General features: G+C 56.1%; 1 protein-coding gene across 1 annotated transcript; it reads left to right on the forward strand.

Moving 5' to 3' along the window:
• Positions 1-302: 302 nt before the first annotated feature.
• Positions 303-12,686, forward strand: SCNN1G (sodium channel epithelial 1 subunit gamma). Its single transcript, XM_058035518.1, has 13 exons — positions 303-362; positions 540-864; positions 1,612-1,906; positions 2,335-2,528; positions 2,920-3,023; positions 3,997-4,160; positions 6,867-6,965; positions 8,146-8,263; positions 9,713-9,791; positions 9,870-9,927; positions 10,269-10,330; positions 10,526-10,601; positions 10,982-12,686. Exons 1-13 carry the CDS (start codon positions 332-334, stop codon positions 11,366-11,368), a joined length of 1,992 nt encoding a protein of 663 aa, XP_057891501.1. The 5' UTR covers positions 303-331; the 3' UTR covers positions 11,369-12,686.
• The last annotated feature ends 6,007 nt before the right edge of the window (positions 12,687-18,693 follow it).

Genomic DNA, 18,693 nt, shown 5'->3' on the forward strand with positions numbered 1-18,693 from the left:
GGGCCGGGAGGGCGGGGCCGGGACCCACCCCCGCGGCCGCGCCCCCGGTCCCGGCGCTGGTCCCGCCCCCAGCCCCGCCCTTCGCGGTCCCCGCGCTCCTCACCGGGGGCTCGGGCAGCGCTCCCGGGACCCGCCCGGCCGGGCCCGCCCCGCTCGGGCCCGTTACTCCGGGCACCCCGCGCAGCCCCGGCCGCCGCCGTGGGGCGGCGCTGCGCGGCCGCGGAGCGGGGCGGGCGGGGCGGGGCGGTCCGGGGCGGGGCGGTCCGGCGGCGGGGGTAGGTACCGGGGCGGCCGCCCGCCGGCCCATCGGCAGCGGGACTGCGAGAGGAGCATGACGCCGCCGGGCCCCGAGAGCGGCCGAGGTGAGGCGCGGCGAGCGCGATCCCCCTGGCACGGCCGTCCCGGGGATCAAACACCGGGAAGGGGCGGGATGGCGGGTGACGGCTCCGGCCGGGACGGGACCTGCGGTCGCGGTGTGGCGGGGCACCGGGCGGGCGCCGATCCCCCAGCCGCCCGCTCAGTGCCCGGTCCGCCCGCAGCGGCCGCCACGGCTCCCGGTAAGAAGATCACGGCGCGGCTGAAGCGGACGCTGCCGGTGCGCGGCCCGCAGGCGCCCACGCTGAGCGAGCTGATGCGCTGGTACTGCCTCAACACCAACACGCACGGCTGCCGCCGCATCGTGGTGTCCCGCGGCCGCCTGCGCCGCCTGCTCTGGATCGTGCTGACCCTCAGCGCCGTGGGGCTCATCCTCTGGCAGTGCGCGGAGCTCCTCATGAACTACTACAGCGCCTCGGTGTCCGTCACCGTCCAGTTCCAGAAGCTGCCCTTCCCCGCCGTCACCATCTGCAACATCAACCCGTACAAGTAAGGCTCGGGGGGCTGGCGGGACGATGGGAGCTCCCGAGCTCGTCCCGGCGCTCCTTGTCGGCACTTTCCCTACCGCGGCTTTTCCCTGTGGGGCACCTGGTGTGCCACATCCCCCTCCGTGCTGTGTGGCTTACACTCTCACCTCTCGCTGCTGCCGGCTCGGTTCGTGCTTTCTGCTCCAGACAGTCCCTGTCAGCTCTTTGGCTCTCTTCAAATTCCCTTCTTCCCAGGACCGAAGTTCCAGGATTACAAACAGCATCATCTCCTAAAAAGTGGAAAGGGCAGATCTCTCACTCCTCTCTTGCTTCTTTCTTTCATTATGGGATATTTTGACATGATTCATCAGCAATACTTTTTCTCCTGTCAAATCATGCTTTGCATTGCTCTCTGTTCTGCTGCCAGATTCCCACCACCCTGGTCCCCATGGGGATCCAGCTCTTTAATGAAGCTTCACAGATGAAGTCTTATTTCCACATGCTCTGCCTCCTCAGACTTCCTAACATAAGGAGCTTGAGAGTCTTGGGAGAACTTTCTCTGTAGTTCAGTCTGCTCTGCTCCCTGGGGTCCCTGCTGCAAGATCTCTCCATGGATGTAGTTCTGTCTGCCCTCACTGATGTGAGAACCTGGTGGGAGACCACAGGGAATTCTGTCCCAAGCCACGGCATCCACAGTGCAGCAGGCAGAGCCCTGCAGCTGGGCAGTGAGGGGGGATGGGATGTCACTGTTACCTTGTTTCCCGTGCAGGTACAGTGCCATGAAAGAATATTTATACGAATTGGACAAAGAGACAAAAAAAGCTTTGGAAACTTTCTATGGATTTTCTGAGGGCAAGTCCAAGGTGCGCCGGTCGGTGGATGACTGGAACAGCACAGGGAGCGACTTCTTCGAGCAGATCCCTCTGCTGAAGGTCGAGGACTTCTCCAGGACAGCCACTGAGCTGCACACTGGGCAGAAGAGGAAAATAGAGGGAAGTGTCTTTCACAAGGACTCGTCCATCGTGAACTCGGGCGATTCCAATGACATCATTGGCTTTCAGCTGGTGAGTGTCACTGTGCCCTGGCCAGCAAGTGTCCCGTGGGGCAGCAAGGGGCTGTGTTGGGGTCAGTGTCCCTCTGGCAGGTTGTATTGCCTGCTCAGGTGGCTTTGTAGTGCACAGTGGTGAAGAGCATCCTGTCTGCTCTTCTGCCTAAGCCTCCATGGCTGCTGCAGATCCACCTCCAGAGAAGTACCTTCCTGAAGTCTTCCCAAATAGTCAGTGTCATCTGTGACCTTTCTTTTGGTCCTGAAATATTTGGTCATATCACTTAGCCCTGCATAAAAGGTCTTTGATGCCCACTGTAACTTCCTACATGGTTATTTCTGTGGAAGAGAAACACTGTCATATGTACAATCCTTAATTTACGCCTGCCTTGTAGAATCCCTGATTTCAGTCCATCTGAAATGCTTTTTCCCCTCTGTGCTTGTCAGTGTGATGCAAACAACAGCAGCGATTGTGCCCTGTACACGTTCAGTTCGGGGGTTAACGCCATCCAGGAGTGGTACAAGCTGCATTACATGAACATCATGGCACAAATTCCCCTGGAGATTAAAGAAAAATTGAGTTATTCTGCCGAGGACCTTCTGCTGACATGTTTCTTTGATGGTCTATCTTGTGACAAAAGGTCAGTGCACAGAAAATTCCTGCCATCTTAACAGCTTATTTCCAAGTCCATAATATGTAGGAATGGAATATTTGGTATTTGCTGAATTCCAGCAGGAGCCACTGCTAGTTCTGTGAATCTGCCTCCCCCATGCTATTAACCCCATTCCCACATTAAAACTTCCTCGAGTTTCCATCTCCTGAAATATTAAACTAGATCATACTGCCATGTAGTTTCAAGTTACTCAGGAAGAGACCCACATCTTCCAGCAAAATAAACTTCTTGAAAAGAAGTAATAAACCCCCCCGTGCAGTCCTGGTCTGTCTCTGTCAAAACCAAAGTCCAAATGTGCTGCCTTTTTCCCACAGACAGAACTATAGGGAACAATGTCATGCTATTCGATTTATTCCAGGCATTTCACTCGTTTCCATCACCCCCTGCACGGCAACTGCTACACCTTCAACAGCGGCGAGAGCGGAACCATCCTGAGCACCTCCACGGGCGGCAGCGAGTACGGTGAGTGCCCGTGGCACACCTGGGCTGTCCCGGGGCCCGTGGCACACCTGGGCTGTCCCGGGGCCCTTTGCACACGTGTGGTGTTCCAGGGCCCTTTGCACGCGTGTGGTGCTCCAGGGCCCTTTGCACGCGTGTGGTGCTCCAGGGCCCTTGGCACACCTGGGCTGTCCCGGGGCCCTTTGCACGCGTGTGGTGTTCCAGGGCCCTTTGCACACGTGTGGTGTTCCAGGGCCCTTTGCACGCATGTGGTGTTCCAGGGCCCTTTGCACGCGTGTGGTGTTCCAGGGCCCTTTGCACGCGTGTGGTGTTCCAGGGCCCTTGGCACACCTGGACTGTCCCGGGGCCCTTTGCACGCGTGTGGTGTTCCAGGGTCCTTGGCACACCTGGGCTGCTCCAGGGCCCTTGGCACACCTGAGCTGTCCCGGGGCCCTTTGCACGCATGTGGTGTTCCAGGGCCCTTTGCACGCGTGTGGTGTTCCAGGGCCCTTTGCACACGTGTGGTGTTCCAGGGCCCTTGGCACGCATGTGGTGTTCCAGGGCGGTTTGCAGAGGAACTGTTTGATAACAAGTGGTGCAGCAAACTGGATCCTGCTGGAGCGTGAGCGATGTGTTGGCTGTAGATGTACAGGCTGATTGGGGAAATGCCTGTTTGAACTAGTGCAAACTCTTGCCTGGGAATACAGATAATATCATTGCATCACTAATGTTTTCCAGCTGAAATGACTGCTGCCCAGTTATATAACTTTTTGAAATGAGTTCCAGCCACGTTCTCAGCAGACGTTATTTGTTTGCTGTACTCAGTTGCCACAAAGGGATGTTACTGGCTGCAGGTGTCTTGATCTGGCTGGGCAGAGGCTGTGCTTGGCTGTTACAGTTCTAAAGGCCAGATAACATGAAGCAAACCTGCCCTCCCTGACCAGAAAACGTGGCTCTAGCTCCTGGTGTAACTTCCTGCCTTGTGTCTGTGGTTCAGGATTGCAGGTTGTTCTGTACATCGATGAAGCAGACTACAACCCCTTCCTGGTGACATCCACAGGAGCCAAGATCATGGTCCACGACCAAAACGAGTATCCCTTCATTGAAGACATTGGCACGGAAATTGAGACTGCAGCGGCCACCTCCATAGGGATGCACTTTGTGAGTGGCAACAATCTCCTTTTTGGGCGCACCTTTGCCTTGGTACAGCTGTAAATAGGAACGGATGGGGTGATTTCAGAGAGCCAGCAGCTCGAAGGCCTTTAAATGCCTCCCACTCAGCACCTGAAGTGCCCTGAAGGAAATCCTGTGACAGCACTTCTCTGAAAAATAGGCCGTGGGAAAATCAGGTCTTTCTAAACCAAACTGTCCTGGGATATTGTTTGCTCTCCCTTTTCTTCCACCCCTTGGCTTTCCAGGGGATTTCTGGTTTTGTTTTCACAGCAAAATCCACAACCACAGAAATGTGTTGCCAAGTGCCTCGCTTGGCTTTAGCAATGAGCAGGGAGTTTGATCCCACGAGGGTCCCCGGGCTGAGGAGCCAGAGCTGGAGCTGCGGGTCCCCGTGCTGGGGTCGGGTCCTTAGGGATGGTGGCAACACAACCCCTTCAAGTGTTTTGTGACTGTAAGCCTCACTTTGCTGGTTTTCTCTGTATCCCAGCAGCAAACAACCGCCCTAAGGCAAGGAGAGCTGCAGCTCCTGCTTTCCCCATTTAGCATAGTTCAGAGGAGGCATTTGGCCCAAGGGGATTCGGCACAGCAGCGAAAGCTATGCCAGGTCCCCTTTCATCTGGATGGGCTGTTAAGTGAGCACTTCAGCTCTGCCTTTCTTTCTGGTGGTCTGGTGGAACATCAGCTATCCTGCTTATCTGGGTATGCCGAATATTGATAGGCTCTGCATTAGAAAAGGCATTAAAAGAGGGCTGATGTTTCACAAAATGCAAATAGTTAACTGTCTTCCAGCTGTCTGGAAAACTGTGGCAGCAGCTCCTTGGTCAATCATGACTGAGAGGTTTGGGAACCGGGATGGTGTGAGGACACAAAGTCTCTCTCTCAAGACTTTTCTTTGTCACCATCACGCCGTACTGAGGCTCTGTCACACAAGGCAGTCTCAATATTTAATGTAATATGTTCCTAGCACAACAGGGTTGAACTTTTGCTGTAGTATAAAAAACAAGATTGGGCATATCTTAATGTCTGTATATAAAGGATTTATCATGAGGAAGGGATCCAATTGCATCCTAATGAGGCAGCCAAAATAGAGGCTGGACACAATTTCTGGTGTCAGAACAAAAGCTGGGGATGACTGTCCTGCTGGGAAAAGAACTCCAGAGAGCCTGCTGGGTGGTGGGGGGTCCGGGCTGTCAGGACAGGGCTGCAGCACCGAGGTGCCAGGTCAGGGTTTGTCCCCACGTGCAAGGTCACCAAGGAGGACACGGCAGCTGTGTCCCTCACGGTGCTGCTCGCTGGGCTCTGAACATGCCATTAGTGTCTGGTTAGTGCTCATGGCTTTCTGCTGGGTGCTAGGACTGCCCTCCACCTCCAAAAATATTCCAACCTGTTTGGCATGCAAACAAGGCGTTGCTTGGTCAGAGTTACAATGCTTTAGTTAAATATTTCATTTGGAAATTATTTCAGTACCTGAAGGAACAAGTAAGTTTTGTAGGAGCATAAGCCACAACAAAATAATTCTGTACAAAGGATCGATCATCTCTTGGAAGCCCCAGGAGCAGACTGAGGTAGTGTCTTGGCACTACATTGCATGTGGAATTTAAAAGTTGGTTTCAGTCAGTTTTCAAAAGTAAGGCATCTCTAGTACTGAAATCCCATCTTTTCCTCCAAAGAGAGATTGAAACATCTCTAAAAGTGTTGACTTGCACCATAATGGCCCAGAGCCTTCTCTGGCTGTAGACAAAGTGGTGAGGTATGCTCTTATCAGGTGGCCTCAGGAGCTGCATTCAGTGCCTTAGGGGTAACAGCCTTTCTCATGTTCCTGCTGGATTGATCCTTTGTGAAGAATTTTAAATTCTAATTTTATACTCTGTAGAGAAAGATCAGTGAATGGATTCTTAAATGGATGTTTCTTGTGGTTTCAGGCCACTCTGTTGTAAAGTGGATAATTACTGGGGGAAGATAGCAGGGGCTGAGGGAGGTAGGGCAGTCTGCAGGAAGTGGGCCATGCAGCTGGGATCAGAGCTGGGAATTTGAGGGCTCCCAGCCCTGGCTTCACAGAGCTTGCAGGCACAGGCTTGGCATGTCAGAGCTCTTTGCTCTGGGCAGAGATTGGGAAAAGTCATTAGCATTTGAGAGGAAGGGTCAAAGCAGCACCTGGAAAAAGGTTTGAGGGAGATTTAGAGTGGATTGGGAGAGGTGCTGTTGAGCACCAGTGGAGCCTCAAGTGCTATTTACCCACAGCACAGGAGCAGCCAGGCAACAGCAGCTCAGGCAGGTGGGGATCCTCACAGAAAATAACCCAAAACCCCCGACAACAAGTGCCCTCCCTCAGAACACAAACATCCAGAGTAAAGACACACAGCCTCTAAGACTTGGAGAGAACGTGCATATGGATTACTGTGCTTTGAAAAATCCTCACTGCCATGATTGCACCACCTTGCATTCCTGCAGAAGGTTTCCAGGAAGACAGCAGAGAATCCCAGCAGAGCAGCTTTTTTGGGAAACGGATATTAGTGACAAAAAAAACCTTGTTTTGACAAGGGATCGACAAATCACTTTAGGTAGCAAAAGGTAAACATTCTACTCAAAGCTGCCTTATCACTTACAGTTTCAGAGTTGGGATAAAGTGTCACTGAACCCTTTGGTTTGTCTGTGAACTCCAAAACCACAATTTTTTTCTTTTCTGTTTCCCAGACTCAGTCTCGCAAGCTGAGCAAACCTTACAGTGACTGCACAGAGACAGGAGCTGACATACCTGTGGAAAATCTCTATAACAAGAGTTACTCACTCCAGGTAAAGCCATTGCATTTGGGTTTATCAGTTGCTTGAAAACTGCCTGCATGAAAAGCTTTGCAACAGTCTGTGGTTGAGGACCTGAGACTGGGAACAGTCTGAGCACAGGGTTGTTGCTTTTACCACTGATGTAAAATGCAACAGCACTTCTTAAAATCCAACTTTTATTCCTAAGTGGTTGCTGTTTGAAGTTCCCTCAGGCACCCTGTTAGATAAAGAGAGAACATGAGCTCATTAGGCAATTTTCAAGCAATGTGAGACTGGAAAATATTGGCCAAGTAAAGGTTGCAGCTTAGTAACCCTTGAAGCCAGAAATTGTGACCTTTAGGACTCCAAGAATAACAGAAACCATCTAATCAGTATCCAGATAGCAGGATGTTTGTTTACAGAGTAAGTTTCCACTAATTTTGCATGGTTTCTGTAATTTGGTCCTCTTGGAGAGTGTCAGTTGTTCTGCCACTCTCCACTTGAAGAATCGTACTTACATTAGCTCCAGCCTGCTGCAAAGCCCAGGTCTGGGCTGAATTTCTGTTTTATGGGGAATATGAAATCTGCTCTGGTCTAGTGCCAGGTAGGATCACCCAGACATGATCTCAGGTTTTTAATAACAGTACTTCACCGAAACTCAGTGCTCAGGAGGGCTGGGACTGGGACCGAAAGGCTTGACTGGGATTTAAAAGAGAAGTTCTGTTCCTGCATGTCCCAGTGTTTTAGCACAAGCCACAGCTCTGCTGCCCTGTTAATCCTCCCAGCTTCACCTCTCTCAGTAGGCACCAGCAGGGTTTGGTGGAAGCTGTGAACGTTTGCTGCTGTGAGTCACTTCCCACACCTAGTTAGTGATTCATGGGCCACGTGCCATGGCAGGCCTAAAACCCTCTCCTTGACTCTGTAAAGAGCAACTGCAACACTGAAGCTTCTGGTGGCTGTAGGGGAAGTGGGGGCATTCACAGAATCCCCATATATGTAATCCTCCATGAAGATTACGTTTTGTTTTTTCTTTGCACTAGAACCTCAGCCCTCCACCATGCACCATATTTGTATTCACTCACAGCAGAGCCTGAAGGCCCAGGGAAACAGGGTTCCCATCCCACTGCTGTTGTCATAAGCAGGGTGTTTTTAGGTGCAAAGGAGCTTGGAGCTTGGTGCTACTTCTTAGCCCCCAGGTGTTGTTTCTCCCCAGATCTGCCTGCACTCCTGCTTCCAGAAGGCCATGGTGGAGTCGTGTGGCTGTGCCCAGTACGCGCAGCCCTTGCCCGCTGGCGCCGAGTACTGCAACTACAAGAAGAACCCAAACTGGAGTTAGTATTGAAACACTGTGGCACTGCCCATGCCTCAGCTGCCAGTCCTGTCCCCAGCACCCCCAGTGTCCCTGTCACCCAGCCCCTGTCCCCTGCACCCTCAGTGTCCCTGTCACACAGCCCCAGCACCCCCAGTGTCCCTGTCACACAGCCCCTGTCCCCTGCACCCTCAGTGTCCCTGTCACACAGCCCCTGCACCCTGCACCCGCAGTGTCCCTGTCACACAGCCCCTGTCCCCAGTGTCCCTGTCACACAGCCCCTGCACCCTGCACCCCCAGTGTCCCTGTCACACAGCCCCTGTCCCCAGTGTCCCTGTCACACAGCCCCTGCACCCTCAGTGTCCCTGTCACACAGCCCCAGCACCCCCAGTGTCCCTGTCACACAGCCCCTGTCCCCTGCACCCCCAGTGTCCCTGTCACACAGCCCCTTGCACCCCCAGTGTCCCTGTCACACAGCCCCTGCACCCAGCACACCCAGTGTCCCTGTCACACAGCCCCTGCACCCTGCACCCGCAGTGTCCCTGTCACACAGCCCCTGTCCCCTGCACCCCCAGTGTCCCTGTCACACAGCCCCTGTCCCCAGTGTCCCTGTCACACAGCCCCTGCACCCCCAGTGTCCCTGTCACACAGCCCCTGTCCCCAGTGTCCCTGTCACACAGCCCCTGCACCCAGCACCCCCAGTGTCCCTGTCACACAGCCCCTGCACCCTGCACCCGCAGTGTCCCTGTCACACAGCCCCTGTCCCCTGCACCCCCAGTGTCCCTGTCACACAGCCCCTGTCCCCAGTGTCCCTGTCACACAGCCCCTGCACCCCCAGTGTCCCTGTCACACAGCCCCTGTCCCCTGCACCCCCAGTGTCCCTGTCACACAGCCCCTGCACCCTGCACCCGCAGTGTCCCTGTCACACAGCCCCTGTCCCCTGCACCCCCAGTGTCCCTGTCACACAGCCCCTGTCCCCAGTGTCCCTGTCACACAGCCCCTGCACCCTGCACCCGCAGTGTCCCTGTCACACAGCCCCTGTCCCCTGCACCCCCAGTGTCCCTGTCACACAGCCCCTTGCACCCCCAGTGTCCCTGTCACAGCTGCTGCACACCCAGCGTGCTGGGATGAGCCAAATCTGCCTTAACCCACTTAAGCCCCCCCACCCAGAGCCAGACTGGCTCCCTTGCTCACACTGACTGGTTTGTGAAACTTGCCCTGATGGCTGGTCACCTGTGCCCACCATGGAACAGTCGAGTGGAGGGCTTGACCAGGTGTGGCAGTTTTCATGCCTATATCAAGTGACAGCCACTTCTCAAGAGTCTTTTGCAATATTTATAGGATAAATCTTTTTATCCCCACCATGTAGGCGATGGCCACAAAGGCCACCTATGCCCCAGATGTCCCACCCCAGCCCAGGTAGCAGGTTTTCTTTCTGGCTTCTCACACACGTCCTGCTCCTCCCCTGCAGTGTACTGCTACTACAGACTGCATGAAAAGTTTGTGAAGGAGCAGCTGGGCTGCCAGCAGATCTGCAAAGACGCCTGCAGGTAAGTCCTTGCCACAGCCAGAGGTGAAGCGTGTGTGGGAGTTGGAGCTCACCAGTGACACCCTGCCTCTCTCTGCAGCTTCAAGGAGTGGGCGCTCACCACCAGCATTGCTCAGTGGCCGTCCGTCGTGTCAGAGGTCAGTCCCCACTTGCACTCCACCAGAACAGCAGCCTGGCACAAGGCATTGAGTAACCCCAGAGGCTCAGCACAAAAGCAGGAGGCCCTGGGGTAGTCAGTAGCATTCAGTGATACTATGTCCAGAGACCAGTCTCTAATTTCCAGCTCAGGGCTTCCCCTCCAGCCGTTCATCATTAAACTGAAATTTGTCTTGGGAGATCCCCTTGGGCTCAGCTGGCCTGTCACACACTCACTTCTGATACCCATACTAGCCCAAGGAGATGTGGAGCACGAGTCCCTTCCCAAGGGTCTCTGCACAAGAACCTGCAGCTAGAGCAGCATTTTCTGTCTGTTCTCCAGGACTGGATGCTCCGAGTTCTCTCTTGGGACAAAGGGCAAAAACTCAACAAGAAGCTGAACAAGTAAGTCCCCCTGTGTGTTCCTGCCTTGCACCTCCAGCTCTGATACGATCTCAGCAGCCCTAATGATGGCAATTGGGGAAAAAGCTCCCTTGGAGCAGCCCAGCCCTACTGGTCCAACTGGTTATTTGCATAGTTTTTCAGTATGTTTCATGTTATTGTTTTACTAAACCCTCTGCCTGCCTCCTTCTTCCCCAGGACAGACCTTGCCAACCTCATGGTGTTTTACAAGGACCTGAACGAGAGATTCATTTCAGAGAATCCTGCCAACACGGTGAGTGAGCATGCTGGTCCCTACTCCCAGGAGACGCAGCGCTTCCTCCCACGCAGGCTGGAAGCTTTCACCTGCCCAGGGGAGCAATGCCACACGGGCAGGGGCAGGAAGCTGATCTCAGATATGCACCTCTGGGCTGGTCCTGCCCTTTCCAGCCCTTATCTCGGGCCACGTCTCTGCCTGTCCAGCCCCGAGCCCTGTGCAGGGGCTGCACAGCAAGCTCAGCTCCAGGCTCCTTCTGAAGCTGAGCCAGAGAGAACAGCAGCAGAGATGGGCCCACTGCATTGGGAGTGCTGAGCGTTGGGTGCCCCGGCTCCGTCTCCCTGCCTGCTGTCATGGCTCCATGGCAGACCCTCACCTTGTGCTCTCTGCTCCTGCAGCTCGTCATTCTTCTGTCCAACTTCGGGGGCCAGCTGGGGCTGTGGATGAGCTGCTCCGTGGTGTGTGTCATCGAGATCGTGGAGGTGTTCTTCATCGACTCGCTGTCCATCGTGCTGCGGCGCCAGTGGCAGAGGGCCAAGAAGTGGTGGAGCGGCCGCCAGCAGGGCAGGGCGGCCCAGGCCGCGGCCGGCGACGTGGAGAGGCAGGGCCACGAGAACCCCGCGTGCATCGACGAGGACCTGCCCACCTTCACCACGGCCCTGCGCCTGCCGCTGCCCCAGGACAGCCCCCTGCCCAGGACTCCCCCGCCCAACTACAGCACTTTGCGGCTGGAGACGGCCTTCACAGAGCAGCTGCCCGACACGCTGGAGCTGGGCCAGCACTGACACCTGCCACACGCACACCCGCCCCCAGGGGGGTGCTGGACACGCCTGTTCGGGGCCAGGCGCCGGTCCGGACAAGCACTGAAGGGCTGCCAGGTCAGACCCTTGCTCAGGGATTGAACTGGCACTCAAAGCTGCCCCGAGCAAAGCTCAGACACAGACGCCGAGGGCTCAGAGACGTTGGGAGCTTCAAGCAACATCAGTTCTCAAGTTAATGATGGCAGGAGATGGCTGGAGCAGGATGTGGTGCTAAGCTGGGATGTCTCACCAGGCAAAGGCACGCATTAGCCACCAGCTGCACACACCCCATTGCATGTGGGCAGGAATTGCTCCACAGCAGCAGATTGATGCCACATTGAGCATTAACACTAATTGCTCTCTGCTGTGTGGCTGGACTTGTGGGAAAAACCCCAGGCTGTCAGGAATCCAGGATGGCATTTGTAGGAAGGGCATGACAGGGGCTTGGGCAAGGCACAAAAGAGCATGAAAGGAAAGCTCTCACTTGAATTTTCATTAGAAACCCAATTCCAATGGTGGCCTGAGGAGCTCTTTCTTGTGAGATGAAAAGCCAGGACAACCAAAAATGGGCTTGTAGAGCAAGTTACTACACAGCTGGGGTAAGAAAGCCCAAGTCATCCCCAAAGAATCATCTGAAAGGGCATGAAATCCAATTTGGAGCACAGTAATGAAGTGCATCCTCTGCAAGCTTGTTCCATTCCACATCACTCAAGCAGCCCTTAAACATAACTTCCAAGGCGCTCATTAAATTACTTCCCAGAAGCCTCACAGGGAGTTAGCTGGCTGCTCTTTTCCTGCTCAACCCCAGGCAAGGACTTCCTCCTGCAGGCAGTTCCCCCGCTGCCTGCCCTGGAGCTGGCAATGCCTGGAGGGAGTTTTGCCCCTTGTGTACCTCATCCACCTTGCCCCCACACGGTCCCATCCACAGAGCAGTGTCAGTACCCACGTTTTGCCTCCCGTGCTGCTCCCCCAGGGCCGGGGGCTGTGCAGCACAGCCATGAGTGCTCCTGGGGCAGCTGGGGCCTCCCTCCTGCCACAGCCCAGTGTGCTGCCTTCAGCTCCCTGTGGAGATGAGGAGCAGAGCCCACCCCACACGGGCTGGTGGGGTCTGTAGGGCCAGAGCCATGCAGAGCATGTCAGGGGTGTCTGAGTGGAAGAGTCTCTCCTTTCCTTTCTCTATGGCCTTATTTTATACAGGACAGTGAGAATCCAGAAAGGTTCTTTAATGTGCAATAAAACCTATTTTAACTGAATTATTTAAATATATGATAAACTGAAAAAATAAAGATATATTTTTGAGTAACTGCTTTGCCCTTTTTCTTTTTTAAATCACCGCTGTATGAGTTAGTTCTCCGCAGGCATCCTGAGAGCTGAGAGGCATTGTCTCTGCCTGCCCAGGGGCTGTAGGTTCTCAGATACCCCAGGCAGGGGGGTTCTGTGGGAGCCAGCTCAGAGCAGGCAGCAGGAGCATGGGGTGCAAGCACTAACAGTGAAAAGGCCTTTCACAAAGCAATGTTAACCGGCTAGAGACCAAAACCACTGGAACTTCAGGTGTCCCCAGACAGCTCTGCACCTGAGCAGTCCCTTGGGGGCTGCAGGAAGAATGGGAAGCAGATCTGCCTCAGCCGCTGGTGCAGCCCTGGGCGAGCCATGGCTCATGCCCATCCCCTCTAACAGCACCAAATACCAGATCATCATGGCAATCTTGCCCCATGGGCAGCAGTAGCAGAACAGAGCTAGAGCAGAATAGGGCAGCCCCACCTCCCCTTGGTGTTACAGGCATGAGCTGTCCCCTCTACAGCAGGGACAGGAGTAACAGCAAAGTGCAGAGCTAAGGAACACCTCACCACAAACCCCCTCCTTGCCAGCTTGGTGGTGCTGGCACAGGAGCTGGTTTGGCCCCGTTACACCTAACTGAGGACCTGCCTTTCAGGGCAGAGGGGTCAGCTGCCCCCAGCTGCCATGGAGCACAGCCTGCAGGGAGCATTGGGGGGCTCACCTCCCAGGGAAAGCAAGCAAACATCACAAAGTGGGCCATAGCACAGCTCTTCCACTCCACATCTGTACCTGTGTGTGCAGCAGCACCCGAGACCGCAGCTCTCACAGGGTTTGCTCACATCTGCTGCAGGCAGTGCTAAGGAGAGCCTACCCAAGCTCAGCTTGATGCTGGTACTGGGCTTCTTCTTCCCCCCAGGCTGCTCCAGCACCTCTGCCCAGCCCCAGCAGCCCTCAGAGCTGGGTATATCAGGAGTGCTGATCATGCAATCAGCCCCCTGATAGGAGGGATGCCCCCAGCCCAGCTCCAGGGCTAGGGAAGGCACTGGCAGCTGGCACAGACTGGGATGGGGCAGGGGTTTGTGCTTCTAAAGCCTCCCCAGAGCAAAACAAAACCTTGAAAAATAAACAGATTAGTGCCAACCCTGCACAAAAGCAGGTGTAGGACTGGTCAGACTTTATAGCAAGAACTGCAGTTCCAATAAGGGGAATATCCTTTGATAGAGAGCAAGGTTGCTAACCTGTAGTGGTCCAGCAGCAGAAATGTCAGGGCTCTCCCACTGAAAGCCCAGGATATGTGTCCTGATAGATGCCTCTTTAGGAGAGCACTTGCTTTACATTCTTTGGAAAAGCACAGGTGTTCTGCAGGTGCTGTTTGCAGTTACTCTTGGGCAGGTGCAACGCCTTTTCTCTGTATGAATAATGCTCAGAAGGCAGAGAGCCACGGAGCTACAGAAATGGCTTACTTCATCATGAGTTAAACACTGCACTGTGCTGAACTCCTGAGTCACCTCAAACACAGAAAGGCACCGGGTCTGAGAATGAGGACTGGCACACGCTGAACATCATAAACCCAAAGTTCCTGAGAAACTCAGCTCGGAGTTTACGGGAACAACAGGCTGTAAAACCCAGGGCTCAGCACCATCCCCTGCTGCACTGCGCTGGCTCTGGGCTCAGGTGGGCAGCCTGGTCTCCTGCCATGGGACAGTGCTCCCAGGAGACCCACGGCAGGCACTGGGAGCCCAGCCAGCCCTGCTCAGGGCTCCAGAGCAGGCACCCCTCACTCACAACAGGCCCTGCTTGCCTCCCGTCCCTGGGGTACAGCTGCAGCCACAGTGGGCAGCTCTGGGCAGGGATGGCAATGACCCCGGACCCACAGACCCACAGCTGCAGCTCTGAGATGGCCCCGGACCCACAGACACACAGCTGCAGCTCTGGGCAGGGATGGCAATGACCCCGGACCCACAGACCCACAGCTGCAGCTCTGTGGCACCGCAGGGCTGCGGGGAGCAGCTGCAGTACCCAAAACCACAGCCAAGGTGCAGGCAGCATGGCAGGCACTGCCTTGGCCAGGGACAGGCTGGGGAGAGGTGTTGAAACAAACCTGGGGCAGCAGGTGCCGGTGACTCACGGGAAAGGCTGCTGGCAGCCTGGACCGGCCCTGGAGGAGAGCAGGCACAGCAGGAGAACCTCACTCTGCTCCTCCACGGCCACTGCCAGCAGGGAGAAAGCCAGAGGTGATGGAGGGGCTGTGGGGAAGAGTGGCTGAGGGGGAGGAAAATCCAGCTGCACAGAGATTTCCTGGATGGCAGGAACCTGCCCGTGTGGGGCTGTCAGCCTGGAGAGTAGACCCCAGCCTCCCTCGGAGTGGAAGGAAGGGGCAGCTGTCCAAAGCTGCTCCCAGCAGATGTAGCCAGGCAGCACCGACAGGGTTAAAAACTGCCCAGGTCCCTTCCAGAATGGTGACATCTGGGTGACATCCAGTGGTCCACAAACAGGTTTGGGAGTTAAATGCCTCATTAATGTAAATGGGGCTGGGCTAGGGAAAGGCATCTCCAGCACATGCCTATGGAAATGGAAAATCCATCCAGGCTCTGAGCCTCTGTGCTCAAGCCCAGCTCTGGGGAGGCCAAACACGCAGGACAGCGTGGATGGCTCAATTTTACCCCTTTGCCTCCAGGGCAAGGTGAGCCAGCCCAGGAGCAGTTCCCCATACCAGACAGATGGCCTGAGCCATCCCCACCAGCCTGTTCTCAGCACTTTGGAAGCATTTTCCAGCAGCTGGAGCATCTCCAGCCAAGGCCAGGCCATGGCAGGGCAGCTGTGGTGGCACCACAGCGGTTCCAGGTGAGTCAGAGTCTGACCCAGGCTGCAGCAGGGACATGCCACCACAGGGCCCCACACTAATCCCCATGGCAGAGTGACCCAGGCTGCAGCAGGGACATGCCACCACAGGGCCCCACACTAATCCCCATGGCAGAGTGACCCAGGCTGCAGCAGGGACATGCCACCACACGGCCCCACACTAATCCCCATGGCAGTGTGACCCAGGCTGCAGCAGTTCCCCCACAGGGACATGGCATCACAGGGACATGCCACCACACGGCCCCACACTAATCCCCATGGCAGTGTGACCCAGGCTGCAGCAGTTCCCCCACAGGGACATGGCATCACAGGGACATGCCACCACACGGCCCCACACTAATCCCCATGGCGGCCTCTCCCTGGAGCAGGACAGGCTGGGACATGCGGAGCCCTCACCAGCTGCCCACACCCCCTGGCACACACAATGGGCATGGCTCACCCTGGAACCAGACTGAGAGGAGAGCACTGCCCAAGGCAGGAGGGGGAGCAGGAACCCTGGGCCAGCTTGGGCACTGCCATCCCAGCTGCCAGACTGGGCCTGCTGTGCCACTCCGGCCTGGGCAACACGGACACGGCCTGCACCCGTCCCACCTGGCTGGGCACCCCTCTCCAAAGCAGTCCACTCCGGCCTGGGCAGCGTGGGCACAGCCTGCACCCGTCCCACCTGCCTGGGCACTCAGGGCACCCGGCCCTGGGGAAGTGGCTGGGCAGGGATTTGGGCTGTACCCGGTGTGCAGCAAGGGGCAGTGGAGCCCCTGGGGCAGTGGTGATGGAGGGCAGGGTCTCTCCAGCCCTCCCTGTCCTTGTCCCTGCCCCTGTGGGCAGCTGTGATGGAGGGCAGGGTCTCTCCAGCCCTCCCTGTCCTTGTCCCTGCCCCTGTGGGCAGCCGCGGGCCCGGTGCTGACCCACAGCCATGCCTGCTCCCTGGCCTGGTTGTAACACAGCCGGGGGCGTAAACAGGGAAACACACCTGGCCCCAGGGCTGTGGACGCAGTGTTCCTGCCTCTGTCCTCTGGAATCTTCAGCCAAGCCTCAGCATTTTCCTGTAACACTCTTGCACTGCCTTGTCCCTCCCAGTGGTGCACATCTACCTCAGTTTGCCTGGGTGGGAGCAGTACCCTGTCAGGACCTGAGCCCCCCTCACTGCTGGGTATGTGGCTGCCAGCCCCCCAGGACTGTGGTGGCACTGTGACCCCAGCAGCCTTGCCATTGGCAGTGTTTCCAAAGCTGTGAGACACAAACTACAGGAGGGGACACTGTGGGGAGGGGGACAAAAACCCAACCCAACCTGCAAAGCCCCAGCAACTGAGCCAGGCACGCCCCATCCAGCACCAGGGGTGGGATGAGGGGTCACATCTCTCTCTTCCACTCATGTGCTTTGTCCAAATGTATTTCTAGGGATTAAAACCATGTGTTCCCTGTATTTATTCACCTGCCGCAGAGCACAGCGCCGTCCTGGCGGGATGTGATCACCCAGAACACAGCGGAGGTGGCAGCCGGCTCCAGCCGGGGTGAATCACCCTGTTGTCACAACCAGTGCCGTCCCTCTGGGTTTTAAGACCTTCTCACCCAAGTTTACATAATGAATCCTGAACGGTACAAGCTGTTCCCCTGGGTACACAGGGGTAATCACTCCTGGGTTTGCTATAAATCAGCTCTGGTCTTGTTATAAAATGTCATCAGTCACAAAATAGTTCACATTTGCCCCAGGACATGGGAGGGGACCATAAAGCACCAGCCCAGGGCACCTTTACATTGCTGCATCCTGCTGGAGCCATACTGGCACTCCCGGCCTGTACCAGGGCGGCCTGGGGGCATCCAGAGGACCTGAGCTGCCACATCCCAGGATGCTGGAGTCACAGCAGGACGGATATTTTTTCCAGTAAACTCGTACAGCGGAAAAGGCAGATGAGTGCAATTAATGCCCTGTCACAATTAGCTACAGAGCTGGTCAGGGGAAACCCCACCAGTGACAAATGATCACAGTGCTGTGCCGAACCTGCCCAGTTGTCATCCACAGTGCTGAGGCTGAGCAAGCTGGGCCCCAGAGCAGTTTGCCCCATCCCTCTGTCCCTGTGGCCGCAGCTGGGCTGGCAGGGCCACACGTGGTGGTGCCGCAGCCCAGTGCCCGACCCTGGCACCGAGCAGCCCTCGCTGTGCCACGGGCCACCGAGCTGTGCCACCGGCCACCGAGCTGTGCCAGGCCAGCAGGAGCCCGGGGCCCCTTCCCTCCCTCTGCTGCGCCTTGTAAAACAAAACCAGTCTGGGTTTTACTGCCTGATCTTTGTAACGCAAACACAGACCAGTTAACAGGTTTGACACGGGGCTCCGGCACAGGGTGGTTGTGAGATGCTCACTGTCACTTCACGGGCTTTTACTGGTCACAACGAAATGACTCTGTTTCATTTAGCGACAGCGGCGTGTCTCTGGAAGTGCACACGAGTGATAAACCTGGCAATTACCGTGCTGGGTGAGCCTGGGCTGGGTGCATGGCTCCCTTGGCAGGGGCAGGGACAGGGGCAGGGGCAGGGACAGGGACAGGGACAGGGGCAGGGACAGGGACAGGGACAGGGACAGGGACAGGGACAGGGAATGGGGCAGGGACAGGGAATGGGACAGGGGCAGGGACAGGGACAGGGGCAGGGGCAGGGACAGGGACAGGGGCAGGGACAGGGAATGGGGCAGGAGGGACAGGGAATGGGACAGGAGCAGCCTCCGTGTGTGGGGACACAATGCCTGCCCCAGCGTTGGGTGGGTGACAGTGACAGGGACTGATGGGGACTGAGAGGAACAATCACCTCTGCTCTTCATCTGTACATCCAGACCTAACAGCATCCAGCAAAATTCCGGCTGCCTTTGTACCAGCCACAGCCACCATCAAAACGTTTTCCTTCCATCAGACAAATTTAGGAGCAGCTGATGTTTTTGGAAGGTGGTGGGTCGGGCAGATGGAGTCACTTTCAGGGCTGGTTTTCCCCGTGGATCTGGTGTCCCAGCTGTATTTAGCTGCTGTCAGCAGTGCATCATGCCAGCACCACACACCACTGGGGAAACAATGCCTGGGATGCAGGGGAGCTTCCTGTGGCGTTTCAGCTGTATTTTCAGCAGGAGGTTTTTGCTTATGAAATAAACTTCCTCATAAACAATTGAGAGACGATGGAAAGTCAAGC

Source organism: Melospiza georgiana, chromosome 16 (assembly GCF_028018845.1).
Source record: "Melospiza georgiana isolate bMelGeo1 chromosome 16, bMelGeo1.pri, whole genome shotgun sequence".
In the NCBI taxonomy this organism is placed as follows: domain Eukaryota; kingdom Metazoa; phylum Chordata; class Aves; order Passeriformes; family Passerellidae; genus Melospiza; species Melospiza georgiana.